At 38.3% G+C, this 14,960-nt stretch overlaps 1 protein-coding gene across 7 annotated transcripts in view; it reads left to right on the forward strand.

Annotated features, from left to right (window-relative positions):
• Positions 1-14,960, forward strand: part of ANK3 (ankyrin 3) — a 506,950-nt gene that overhangs the window by 473,129 nt on the left and 18,861 nt on the right. For 6 of the 7 annotated variants that reach the window (XM_069980293.1, XM_069980295.1, XM_069980296.1 and 3 more), the window contains 4 exons: positions 1,684-1,765; positions 12,643-12,717; positions 13,006-13,137; positions 13,554-13,700. In XM_069980293.1, the coding sequence (XP_069836394.1) occupies positions 1,684-1,765; positions 12,643-12,717; positions 13,006-13,137; positions 13,554-13,700 (436 nt within the window). Of the gene's footprint in view, positions 1-1,683; positions 1,766-4,589; positions 12,108-12,642; positions 12,718-13,005; positions 13,138-13,553; positions 13,701-14,960 lie in introns of all 7 variants that reach the window. The other variant, XM_069980291.1, reaches the window with a different exon arrangement.

The following is a 14,960-nucleotide window of genomic DNA, read 5'->3' on the forward strand; positions in this document are numbered from 1 at the left end:
CGACAATGGAGTGTGGCCAGAGCTGCACTCTCCATTATGTGACCTGTTAGGCTTGTGCGGCCACTATTCATTGAATAGCGGCTGTACAAAACTGACATGTCAGTTTTTTTGATGGCCGCTAAGGATCCCGGCCGTAGTACTATGTGTATACTTTGGCCTGGATTGCCTCTAACTGCAGGGCACATAAATTGTGTATTAATCACGGGTGTTGTTGCACGTTGGCAACAACGGCCGTGATTAATACACAACTTACATTGTGTGAACAGTGTAGGACAGTAGAGCAGTTCTTTATTGACTAGAATCAGCTGCCCACACTTTAGCACCACCACCAAAGACAATAGTGGCTAATGCATATTGCTCTCTTTGATGTCTCCGATATAGTTGGCAGCAATATTTTCAACTTTTATCAGTCAACTGCACTAAAGCAAAGAAGGAGAGCTACCATTGCCTTTGATGGTGGTGTTACAGTGTGGGCAGGCATGTCTAGTGAATACTAAACTGCCCTATACTTTGTGAATGGTACAGTGACAAACCTATACTACTTGAATAAAATTAATTCAGTCATTGTGCATGAACAACACAGGCCTAATATCTTCTTCATTGACAACAATACTCCAGCTCATCAAGGTCTCATCATTATGGAACAGCTGCTGGAGACCGGGGGACCTCACAAAGAGTAGCACTTTTTCCAGACCTGAATCCCATAGAAAGCCTATGGGATCAGCATAATCATCATGTAGAGGCTTGTAACTCTGTACCCCAGAACCTCAGTGACTTGAGGGTCTCCCTTTAAGAAAGGTGGGATGCCTCAGCAGACAATAAGTTGTCTTGTGAACAGCATGAGATGTCGTTGTCAAGCTGGAATTGATGCTCAGGGGCACATGACAAAGTATTGAGACATTGACATGTTTTGTTAAGGGAATAGACTGAAGACATCATCATGTTTCTACTAAAATGCCCTACTTTCATGATATAATATCACTGTAGCAAGAACATTTTACGTTTTTCATAAATTCCACCAGCAAGCTGAATATCTCTAACTTTTTGTGACAACTTTCCCATAAATCACGCATGTTTCCAATGGACAAAGGGGGACAAATTGCTGCCAGACACTTCTCAATATCAGAGGTTAGTAGGGAGAATTCAGTATACAATAGATTTTTTTGTGGAGGCTCAAAAACTATAGGATCTACCAACATGTTTGTAATATGTCCAAACCTTATAATCTCACGCAAGTCTTCATTTAGTCTGTGTTTCCTTATGCTCCTCTTTGTTATACTACGTCAAAATGCTACTCAAAGTCTTTCTAATATTTCTGCTAATTCAAAACCCCTACACATGTACAGAAACCACTAACACACATGCAACAACATTATCCTAAGTAAAACACACTATATAGTTTTTGTTCCTTGTTATATGCTATGTTACCCTGTTAAATGTTTAAAAAAAACTGTATTTTTTAATGTATGTAAACTGTAATATAAAGCTTATTTTTGTCTTGAATGTGACAGAGTGATGTGGTAGAAAACAATGTACTATGTCGTGGTGTCCTTTTAAATGTGGTTTATGCATTTGGTTACTTTGCATAGAATTAAGTATCAGGTGCTAGATGTGCATGAACTTCTAGGAAGTTACTAATTTGTAGAAAAGGAATTATTTTACTCTATTGTTCATTTTTCACAGATGGAGAAGGTGGACCGCCGTCAGAACTTTGTGTCTTTAGCCTTGCGTAAGCGATACAGCTATCTGACTGAGCCTGGAATGAGTGAGTTTATTAACATTCTAACAATACTAATCCTTTTAAAAGAAGACTCTTCTATTAGTCACCTGTGAATTAACTTTTTCTTATCCCACATTTGGGATATAGTTGCCATTTTTTATCTATGTTAAAAGAGTAGTCCATGTCTTAAAGCTAATGTACTGTCGGGTACATCACTTTTGTTTTTTTACCGTTAGAGTGGTTCTTTTTGTGAACCACTGCCCAGTGCTAGTGTATCCCTGGGCACCGGCCCCTGGTGTGACAAAACCCTCTCACCTCTGTGACGTGGCCAGACTGATGCTCAGGAATAGACCGGCGCTATGTGCAGGAACCAGACAATGGTTCAAAAAAAGGACCACCCCACCAGCAACCCTGCACCAGTGCCGATCTGTTAAGTTAAAAAAGCCAAAACGATGTACCTGGTGGTACATTCACTTAAAGAAGTTCATAATTCATTTCAGGTTTTTGCCAACATGATTGAACCTAGTGTCTTGTGGGCTGCTCAAGTTTACATAACATGGCAGAATATTATAGTTATATGTCTGCTGTACTATTAAACCAAGCAGCACAAAAATAGTTCAGTTTTCATTTTTAACAATATTTATTCTGCGGATGATCACAATGTGTATATGCAAATACCCAGTGGTTGCCAAATAATAGAAAAGTGGATAGATGGCAGGTGGTGATTAGAAAAAAATGGAGTGCCTCATCTCATGAGTACTAGACTCACAGAATGTGGCAGGCTCACAGTTATAACATAGAAACATAGAAGATTGTTTGCAGAAAAAGACCATTGGGTCCATCTAGACTACCCTTTTAGTAACAAAAAACTTGTCCCTGTAATTAGTGTCCCTGTAATTAGTAACAAAATACTTGTCCCTGTCATTTGCTGTCTTTAAACAGGACACCATTAGGATATTCTCTTATTAAACTACTTAATGAAAAAACATAACATAAAAACTGTTGGCTGTACCCGCCCAACATGTTTCACCCTTTAGCATAGCATCATCAGGGGCACTGTATGGTACTGCATTTTTTAATTTATTTATATTTATTTATAATTACAAAAATCTTAGCACACTGAAATTAGTGGGACCACCAAGTTGAACAACAACAATAACCACTTTTACTTTTAAAAACAAAACAAAAATCTGAAGGATAGATAGTAATGTCACATCAGGCCCACACAGAAGTTGTTGACAGCAAAAGTATGGATTTTTTCCCCTGTGTACCTACAGCTGTAGTTGAAACTATAATGATTTCATTGCCTGCTGGGCAAGCATGCCAAATTTTTAAATTCCTGGTAGTTCTGTGAGTTACTTCGAGAGACATTGATAAAGGGGAAAGATGTGGTGAAATTGGATATTAAAGCATACCTATCACTTGGACAGCGAGGCAGGATATGTTAAAAAAATGTCTGCCAGTGCACTGTCCTGTTCTGATGCGGGCCATAGACAGAATTCCCGGAAGCGCTGTAGACTGCATTGTATTATATTATTAACATAGTATTAAGTGTATTACAATGTAATCTATGGGTCCCCAGGGAGTTCCAGCCTGTCTTGGAAGAGGACAGAGTATCAGCAGGAGTTTTTCAATGTATCCTGCCATGCTGCCCAAATTATAGGTACACTTGCAATGGGCTGTAATGTAAAATCTAATACTGTTACATTTAAAAAACTGCCTACTCATTTGATAATTTGTTTAAAAAAAGCTATGTCTACTGTAATTGAGAAGAGGTCTTCTTTTAAAGGAAACAGTGAATGTGTATATTGAACAGTATTTTTCCAAATCCAGCCTTTTTTCATAGACTATAACCATATTTTACTTTTCTGGTGGATTCAAATATTTTGGTACAATATAATTTCAGTCTTAAACTATGGCTATGACTCTGGATGTAAAAGGCTGGCTTTGGAATCTGTACAAAAATACGTAAAAAAAATAATGTCATAATCCATTGCTTGTTTTGACATAACATTCCATGCACGCTTAAGTCCAGAAACCACTCTTTAGCTACTCCTGCCTGATCATGTTCTCAGACATCACGTTTCACCCATCATCCTGACCCAATGGTTTTTACTTCATTTCATTTCATGTTTTCTTTGGTTTTATGTATATATAAAAAAAAATTTGGACAAAACAACAGCATGAAGAAAATGCAAGGACAATACAATAATTAAGAAAATTGTGAGAAAACCTTATTGGCTTTATGATTGTGCAACCTATATCTAAATTCTGCATGGGAAAACAAACATTTTCGAATGTATCAAAGTTCCTCCACATTTTTGCACTGTACTTGCCTGTCACATATTTCAATTTGGAGTCTGCATGAAGGGTTCTGCCTAAATATAATAACTATTGTTCACAATTTACATTGTTTTTAATTGACAGTAATGTGTGCATCATGATACTACCAGAGAAACTGTAAAATACAATACTAATTTTGAACACTAACCCTACACAAATGTATACTGTATTCCGCAGGACAAAATGAGCACATCAGAAAGTCAATAGGAAGTTTGAGTAGAAATATGTGTTTTGTAGCCCTTTTTTTACATGTGCTGTCTTTTCTGTCCCTTTATTGTTTTCTATTCTGGCTTTTGTCCTTCACTTTATGTTGCTTATTGTGTTGGCTCATTTTATGTCATCAAAATCCCTTTTTTATTTCTTTTCTTCCATACATTAAAACCATAACCATCATTCTGACTCATAAAAAGTTGTACTTGCTTTTGAAATAATATAATCGTTACTGACCAATTTTTTTCTCTGGTCTCTCTGTTTTTTCAATCATTTTTTGTTAATTTTGCATTTAATTTTAATTTATTCATAAAAGAACCCATTGATCGGAATGCAGGACCACCAAGAACTATACCTGTTACCTATTCATACAAGCCAGGCTTTGCGGCAAGACCATATCAGTCATGGACAACTGCTCCAATCACAGTACCTGGGCAGACCAAATCAGGCTTTACCTCTCTGTCAAGCTCTTCTTCTAATACTCCATCAGCATCCCCATTAAAATCAATTTGGTCTGTCTCCTCTGCCTCTCCAATAAAATCTACATTAGGAGCCTCCACTACATCTTCAGTTAAATCTGTTAGTGATGTAGCATCTCCAATAAGGTCATTTCGGACAATTGCTTCACCAATAAAAACTGTTGTCACACAACAGTCTCCATATACACTTCAAGGCTCCACTGGTTCACCAATAAGAGCCCCTACAATTGCAGAAGCACCAGCTTTTAAGGGATTATCCTCCACTTCTGTTTTTACTTCCAGAACATCTCCAGTGACTACTGCTGGCACTCTTTTAGAAAGATCATCCATTACAATGACACCTCCAGCATCCCCTAAATCAAACATTAACATGTACTCTTCAAGCCTCCCTTTTAAATCAATCATTACTTCTGCAGGGTCACTTTCATCTTCACCTCTAAAGTCGGTGGTTTCCTCCACTGTCTCCACTCCCTCTAAAATGAACATTGCCCCCTCCCTATCTTCAACCTTAAAGATTGGGAATGGGCCAAGTGAAGTTGGATTTATGAATGGGTCTGCATCGCCACTAAAGTATCCACTCTGTTCCAATTATATCAATGGCTCGGCAGTAAATTTGCAAGACAAGATATCAGCCGTTACGAAATCTGCAACTGCATCACTTAATTCAACCATTGACACAGCTGAAAAAAGTTTTTCCATTCCCACAACAACCCAAATGTCATATTCACCAATCAAGTCTTTTGCATCTACTGCATCAGCCTTTCAGACAATAAGAGCTCCCCCTACTGGTGCAGTCTACACAAACTTTAGGTCCTCATTGTCCTCTACTACCTCATCTGTTACATCTTCAACATTAACTGTACCAGTGTATTCTGTGGTGAATGTGCTGTCAGAGCCAACCCTAAAGAAACTGACAGAGTCTGCATCCTTAACGAAGTCTGCGGCTGCCCTGTTATCAACATCAAAAAATACATCAACCGAAGCTAGCCAGTTCAGTCGAATTTCCTCACCACTTAAGACATCCTTATTTCTTTCCCCTGCAGCCCTTAAGTTGTCTACAACCTCTTCTTTATCTTCAAGTCAGGAGATTCTGAAAGATGTTGCTGATATGAAAGAAGACTTAATAAAAATGACGGCAATCTTACAAACCGATACTACCGAAGACAAACCATTCCATTCTGAGTTAGCTAAAGAAGGCAGAATTGAAGATGAGGAGCCTTTTAAAATAGTAGAGAAAGTAAAAGAGGACTTGGTAAAAGTCAGTGAAATTTTAAAAAAAGACGTATGCTTAGAAAAAATGACATCTTCATGTGAGCCGGGGAAGTCACCAGAGGACGACTGGGTAGAATTTAGTAGGGAGGAAATTGAAGAAGCTAGAGTGAGTGCTAATATAAGCTTACCTTTGTACCCACCAGAAAAAGTAGAACTGAAATCTAGAACTTTAACTGAAAAAGACTATAACTTAACAAAAGTAATTGATTACTTGACAAATGACATTGGTGGGAGCACATTTTCAACTCTAAAATACAAGTATGATGATGGGAGAAAAGATGGAGAGGAAAAACAAAAACGAGTTCTGAAACCAGGTATAGCTCTGCAGGATCATAAACTTAAAATGCCACCACCGTCAATGAGATCATCTGCATCAGAAAAAGAGTTGTGCAAAATTGCAGACTCTGTATTTGGAACGGACATGATTTTAGAGTCTCCAGATGATTTTTCACAACATGAGCAAGATAAAAGTCCTTTATCTGACAGTGGATTTGAAACAAGAAGTGAAAAGACCCCATCAGCTCCACAGAGTGCTGAGAGCACGGGTCCTAAGCCACTTTTTCACGATGTACCTATTCCGCCAGTTATCACAGAAACACGAACAGAAGTGGTTCATGTTATAAGGAGCTATGAGCCATCAACTGGGGAGGTTGGAGAAGCTGATAAAATAGAACCACCACAGTTAAAAGCAGATAAAACATTCATGGAACTAGAACAACACCAACCTGGACCTTTAAAAGTAAAAAATAAAGCATTTCAGCTAAAAACTGGACTCGATGAAGATGACCATGCAGGAGTTTTGGGAAAGGGTGTACGAGTAAAAGAAGAAACTCATATAACAACTACTACAAGGATGGTGTATCACCCTCCTCAAACTGCTGAAAAGTCAGAAAGAATTGAGGAGACCATGTCTGTTCACGACATAATGAAAGCTTTCCAGTCAGGCCGTGATCCATCTAAAGAGCTTGCAGGCCTATTTGAACATAAAACTTCAGTAGCTTCAGATGTTCAGAAGTGTGCTGACACCTTACAACAACATGCTGAAAGAGACATGAAAATGAAACCAAAACTGGAGCGTATAATTGAGGTCCATATCGAAAAAGGTAACCAAGCTGAGCCTACAGAAGTCATTATTAGAGAAACAAAAAAACACCCAGAGAAGGAAATGTATGTTTATCAAAGGGACTTAAGTCAGGGAGATATGGTAACAGAAAGAAATAAAAATTTTCCTTGTTCAGATGAACAAGGTCAGGGAGAAGAAGAGGAGTTGACTGCAGAAGAGTCTTTGCCATCTTATTTGGAGTCATCAAGAGTAAACACTCCAGTTTCCCAGGAAGAAGATAGCCGCCCAAGTTCTGCTCAACTCATATCAGATGACTCATATAAAACACTCAAATTACTGAGTCAACACTCAGTAGAATATCATGATGATGAATTATCAGAACTAAGAGGGGAGTCGTACCGATTTGCAGAGAAAATGCTCCTTTCTGAAAAACTAGATGATGCACAGGAGTCTCTGATTGAACATGCTGTACTCCTTGGATCTGATTTTCATTTACCTGAAAAACAATGCAGAGAAAAAACAATCACTACCCCTAAAAAGGATATTCTTTCTAAAGTATATAAGGATGTAGCCGAAAATGGTTTAGGTAAAATGTGCAGTGATGACTCTCTTGATAAAGTAGCAGTGTTGCATTATGCTGGAGATCCTAAAAGCCCTAAACATGCAATGTGGATGCGATTTACTGAGGATAGGCTAGATAGAGGTAGAGAAAAGTTACTTTATGAAGATAGGGTGGACAGGACTGTTAAAGAGGCAGAAGAAAAACTAACTGAAGTATCACAGTTTTTTCGAGACAAAACTGAAAAACTAAATGATGAGCTCCAGTCACCAGAGAAAAAACCACACAAAAAGAACAGTAGAGATTATAACTCAGGTCACCATTCTACTAACAGTAGTCCAGAAAAACTAAAGGTTTCAGAGTTTAGGACTTCCAGCGAAGACTGGACTAAAATGCATCAGTTTTTGCATGATGGAAAGAATACCACCTTAGCAGATGACCGAAAATCAACAAGTTTGCCTTGTAGTCCTGAGAAAAGGATGTTTGACCACAAGGCAGGCAGCCCACAATCAGGTTCACAATCTGGCTTTCAACTAAAACAATCAAAACTCAGCTCTATTAAATTAAAATTTGAGCAAAGTATAAATCTCAAAAATAAGGACAACAACCAGGAAGAAAAAAAACATGAGACTCCATCAAAAATTCCTGTTAAAAAATCTCAAGACAGTCGGCTTCCATTTTTTCAGTTTCACGCAAAGGATAAACCACAAAAGACTATTGAAGAAATGAATGGAGAGCTTCCCTTGCTGAAGGAATCAATTACAGAAGCTATCAATGAAGAATGTCTTAAATTCAAAGAGATGATTAAAAATAGTGGTGGATTTTTAGATCACAAAGCCGATAAATTAATTGGAGGACTAATGGATCAATTTCCACAGCAGACAGTGACCTCGGTATCTGGCACTAAAGGCTCCCCGGAAAATAAAATGTATAGGACATGGGAGACGTCTGGTGCCCCTACTCCAAAGTTGCCGAAGGAGAAATTATCACACGTCTTCGTCAAGGACAAAGCAGAAATGAATGGATCTCATCAATCAAACTGTGAAACTGATAAAGACAAAATGTTGCCCAAAAATGGAACTTGTACAACTCATCCAAAAGTGATTGTTAAATCTCCTTCAAAAAAACTTTTGTACACTGAACTTGCTCGAAAGGATGTAGGATATATCAGTGATGAAAAACACGAGAACAAGAGGGAAGGGACAAGTGTATCACATATCCCTGTCCGAGTCTCTGAAGAAAAGAAACTATTGCATAGTGCAGACAGTCATAATAGCCTATCAAAACTTGAAAACAATTTTAATAGAACATCTTCACTACCTTTAAACAAGCAGATAAAGCCTGATATACTCCATTCCATGCTTGTTACTGATGATAATAACAGGCGTACAGAAAAGGCCCAAGATTACCTGGGGTTATCGCCTTCTACCGAAGAAAACGAGATATCCCCAGTTAGGTCCCCAGATTCTTTAGAATTTAGTCCTGTCAAAGAACGTTTAGCCAATATTCATGAATCTATGGTAGTAGGGGATTTGAGCAACAAATGTCCAGCAGGAAATACTGAGGCGTTAAAGGAAATAAAAACATTACCTGTTTATGTTAGTATTGTCCAAGTAGGAAAGCAATATGAGAAAGATGTACAACAAGGAGGTGTTAAAAAGGTAGTCAGTCAGGAGAGTAGGACAGTCCAGGAAACAAGAGGCACTCTATTTAATATTAAACCACAGAAACAACCCCCATCTCCTCAGGGCAGCCCAGAGGATGATACCCTAGAACAAGTGTCATTTATAGATAGCTCAGGGAAAAGTCCTTTAACTCCAGAAACACCTAGTTCAGAGGAAGTCAGCTATGAATTTAATTCTAAAACCCCTGATTCACTAATGCCATATATACCAGGGAAACCAAGCCCTATACCAGAAGTTTCTGAAGAGTCAGAGGAAGAAGAATTAGTCAGACTTCCATCTATTAAACAGTGCATTCCAGATAGTAAAAATTCTGATATAGCAAAACCAGTTACTGTTAGCAAAGATGCAAACAAAAGGTCAAAAGATAACAGAGTTGCATATATTGAGTTTCCACCTCCACCGCCCCTAGATTCTGAGCACAGTGACTCTAGTAAAAAAAATATGGACAATTCAACAGACAGTGAGATGGAACTGACTGAAGTTAACCTGCAAGATGATCATGACAAATATCTTTCCGCTGAGCCCATGATACGAGTACAACCACCATCTCCCGTTCCCCCCGAATTAGACATTAGTGATTCCAGTGATGATGAATCAGTTATTCAGCCTGTTGCTGTTAAAAAGTATATGTTCAAAATTAAAGACGAAGAGATAAAAGAATGTACAAAAGTGAATTCTTCTGGGAAATCTTGTACATCAAAGCAAGCTCAAGAGTCAGATATGGGCTTAAATGCCTCTAATGACCTTGAACAAAACGGTAATGACCAATCTGTCACAGAGTGCTCCATAGCAACCACTGCAGAATTCTCACATGATACTGATGCAACAGAGATTGACTCTCTAGATGGCTATGACTTGCAAGATGAAGATGATGGTTTGACAGAAAGTGATTCCAAACTTGGACCGAGTCAAGATGTGGAAGTTAAAAAGGAACCATGGGCAAAAGAAGGAATGCTGAAACACAGTGACCGTAGCTTTAGTCAAAGTAAGCTTGAAGTTATTGAAGAAGAGGAAAAAGTCGTAATTGAGGAGTATAAGCCATGTAGAAAAATATCTGATGGTGATAAGAAAACTGAATCTGGCGACAAAAAGCAAGGAGGACAATTTTTTACTCTGGAAGGAAGACATCCAGACAGACCGGTGTTTCCGGACACATACTTTAGTTATAAAGTAGATGAAGAGTTTGCAACACCATTTAAAACTGTAGCTACAAAGAGTCTTGACTTTGATCCATGGTCCAGTAAAGCAGGAGACGATGATGTGTTTGAAACTAAATCCAAAGATGAGGAACCGAAGCCTTTTAGTCTGGCTGTAGAAGATCGCTCTCAAGCAACTACACCTGATACCACTCCAGCCAGAACTCCTACAGATGAAAGTACTCCAACTAGTGAGCCCAACCCCTTCCCATTTCACGAAGGGAAGATGTTTGAGATGACTCGCAGTGGTGCTATTGACATGAGCAAGAGGGATTTTGTTGAAGAAAGACTTCAATTTTTTCAGATTGGTGAGCATAATTCTGAAGGGAAGTCAGGGGACAAGGGGGAAGGGGAAAAAATTACTGCCATCACACTTCCACAGTCAGGGGACATCTTGATAGATCCCATCCTAGAAAAGCAAGTAGAGGCATCTGCAGTTGAACATGCTACCATCATCCAGGGAAGTGGAGATTGTCTTGATGGAACTAATGGTAATAATTTACTGGACAAACCAGCTGCAACTAGCAATTGTAAAGTTGATCCTAAATTGCGTACACCTATAAAGATGGGTATATCTGCCTCAACAATGACCTCGAAGAAAGATGGCACTGGAGAAGTGGCAGATAAAATAGAGGCTGTGCCAGATTCTCATATTTTAGATAATGAGAGCAAGGCTATTTTCACAAACATAACATCCACTGAGACAATTATTAGGCACATAGAGATACATGATTTCCAAGCAGAGAATTATAACAACAACAACAACTTGGATTCATTAGCTTTAAATGTTAATAACAACACTATTAATTTGGTACTTAGTGAAGACTGTGAATCCAAGCCTTCGAAAAAAATTAGTAAAACAAAAGACACTGTAGAAAAAGACTCAGGGACATCCAGTAAAAACATTAATAGGGATAAGAGAAAACCCCAAAGAAATGAGCAGAAGCTGCCAGATCCTTCAGGGAATAGGCCAAGGTCAAAGTTACCAGTCAAAGCCATATCAGTTAGGCCAGTTAATGACCGAATAAGCAATACGAACACATCAGTTGTTAGAAGAAATTTGCCTAGTAAGGTTGAAAAAGATACAAGGCAGGTATACAAATCAAATACAGAAATAAAGTCGAAAATCCCAGTTAAAAATGTCAATAGACCGAACCCACCTATACCAAGAAAAGTACCACCAAAGCCCAGACAGGCGCAGATAGAGAAGGAGGCAAGTAAACCAACGCCTTCAAAATTACCAGTAAAGGTAAGATCTTTGCCCACTGCCACCTCAGCAGCCAAAGTAAAAAAACATGAGTTCAGTGAGGTTTGTAAACATTCTATTGAATATTTTAAGGGAATTAGTGGTGAGACATTAAAGCTTGTGGACCGCCTTTCTGATGAAGAAAAAAAGATGCAGCCTGACATCTCTGATGACGAAGACAGTACATCAAGAAATACATCACTATCTGAAGCTACTCAAGTGTCCCAGCCTTCGGTAACATCGAGGTCTGCTAAAGAAATGAAAGCAGACGCAACATCTATAAAATCAAAGATTGAAAAGGCCGACAGTGAGAGAAGGAGCAGTAGAAGGACTGGTGAGAATAAAGGCAGTCAGGTTTCTGGAGCTGTAATAGCTCACATCGTGGAAATCCAGCCTAGTTTGTAAACCTCTCGACTTGTTGACCTTAGTGCATGACCTGTCGTGATTGCTTGTGGAGTGACCTATGTTAGTTTCCATTCTTTCATTGTCATCTGTGTCTGTGTCTTAAACTACTTGTTCTGTATATATTATTTTTTTTAGATACACTTCAGTTAAATAGAAAAGCATGCTAGTAATTCAAGAAACCACACTCTACATGAGAACTGCCTCTACCAGGCCAACATCATCCAACACTGCAACGCACTTCTTGTACACTCAACCAGCATGCTTACCTCCATTTAATAACTGTACTCACAGAGCTCAACTTGTACTCCCCACACACATAAAAGTACAAGCTGTAATAGTCCAATGTTTCCAGATCACGGATCACACACATTATTTCGTAGAGTAGTTTCAGTTGACAAGCTCAAAATTTCAACATGTTCTCGTAAAACAACAAAATGTTATAATTTCTCTTTTGTAAATTTCAGGTCCTCAAAGCCCATGTGAGCGGACAGACATAAGGATGGCCATAGTTGCTGATCACTTAGGACTTAGCTGGACAGGTAAAGAAATGCTCCAGTGTTAACAATTCCCTGTGGCTAGAAAATTTATATGTTTATATATAATCCTCAAAATTTCTTACTTGATTTTCTTTATAAGTATCCATAATGATAGGAATGTCTTCTGAAGACATTCTGTTTTTGCATGCGTTCAGCTTTATATTTTATCTTGCCCATAGGCTTTTATGGGGTTTACTGTGCCCATAACAATGATTTAGTTTCTAATCTCATATAAACCTTTTTACTTGCTATATTATAGATCAGTATTTTTTTTTTAATGTTACTTTTCAGAACTTGCAAGAGAACTGAACTTTTCAGTGGATGAAATTAATCAAATTCGGGTTGAGAATCCAAATTCGTTGACTACACAAAGCTTTATGTTGTTAAAGAAATGGGTGATCAGAGATGGCAAAAATGCAACAAGTGAGTACTGTACTTCTAATAAAGGCTTTAAGTTGTTTTTTTTTTTGTTTGTTTTTTAAGATAAGTGAATCGAAAGTTAAGCAGAGCTTTCGATTAATAATAGCGATATAGTAATAACTATAAAACTAGCATTTACTTTGTGCTGGTTCTATCTTCATGTCTATGTCTATGCCACTGATTTGTCCATTTCTCCAGTTTGTGTCTATAGCGCTTATAAAGATCCATGTTTTCATGGTTACAGGCTACAAACTGATCTGAACCTGCAGTCATATTCCTGGTTTTTACTAGCTCACTTATTTACATCATGATTCGTCCCGTGTAATACAACCTTCTGCAATAGAACAAATGATTAAAATCTTTTCTCTCAATGTATGTTTTTAATAAGCCCATTGTAACATATGGATGTTTATTTTTAGCTGATGCCTTAACCAATGTCCTGACAAAAATCAACCGAATAGACATAGTGACGTTGCTGGAGGGTCCAATATTCGACTATGGAAACATTAGCGGTACCAGAAGTTTTGCAGATGACAACAACGTGTTTGGTGACCCCGCTGTTGATGGTAAAATTAGATTGTCAATCTAAATTGAAGATGCTTATGGAGAGAAGGTCATAGTCTTCTATGAGTGTCTACTCATTTGTTACACACAGCAGATGACAACCATTGGTCTATACCTAGCCATACTGGATAAGTTTTGTAGTACTGTTTCTACCCAGGTTTTTCAACAAAGAGTTTCCCAATAACCAATTATGACAATACTGGGCAAGTCTGTTTGGCTTCAGATAGAGTTAGAAAGGCTATGGCATGGATAAGCCTGTAACTACCAAAGACACTGACTGATAATAAATGCTAATCTGATAGAAATGCAAAACCTACTATAAGGCTCACAAAGGGCTCCATGCTTTCCATTTACTGTTAAACCTTTATATCCTATTACCTCTATAGCACCTTCATATAATGTCAATAGAAATCTAATTTCTCTATATCAGAAAACACTAGGCAAATATTATAGGAAGCTAGTTAAGGAGATCAGCTTCTTAAATTCCCCTTCCCACTATGCTTCACTTTCCTTATTCATCTGTGTTTCCTCCATGCAGAGAATGCTGCTGTAAATATAATTTCTGTCCTATCCAAGGGACCAGGAGAGCAGTGATATAGTACATTAGTCCCCACTTTGTGTAGATTCTCTAGTGTGTCCAATGAGATGTTGTGCCACACTACTGTCCAATTCTATCTGCTGGTAGAAGCTAACAAGAGGAGATAGGCTGAAGTTGCATCTCATAGGAATACATAGGAATACATAGGATTTACTATGGTGTGAGTTAAAGGACAGAAGTTTGCTGTCACTCTCCTATTGCTGTACTCAGAGCAGAGCTCACCTTGATGTCTTAGCAGAGCCAGAGCTATTATGGGAAGTGTAGACTGCATTAGGAGATTGCAAATATCTGCCTTTCACTATCCTATGTTTTAAGAGCCAACATTTTATGCTTATTAATACATCTTGGAGTTCTAATGAACTCCCTGCATAGACATAGCGTTAAATAAAGACATGGAGAGAAAGGAGCTGCTGCACATCACCCCTATGGCTGACACTAATGCCACTCGGCTACATTTAAAAACCAACGCCAGGATGTTGGTATATAATATGATCAAACCATATTGCCCCATTTACCACGTGCCGGTCTCCTGGTCCAATGATATCATTTTTTGATTGCCTTCAGTCATTACGATGGAGAGCAGAAGAATTTATACACCCAGCCCAATAATAAAACAGTATGCAGTTAGATCATAAGCTTTTCCCCATGGTGGCTAAAAACAGCC

Source organism: Dendropsophus ebraccatus, chromosome 8 (genome assembly GCF_027789765.1).
Source record: "Dendropsophus ebraccatus isolate aDenEbr1 chromosome 8, aDenEbr1.pat, whole genome shotgun sequence".
Lineage (NCBI taxonomy): Eukaryota > Metazoa > Chordata > Amphibia > Anura > Hylidae > Dendropsophus > Dendropsophus ebraccatus.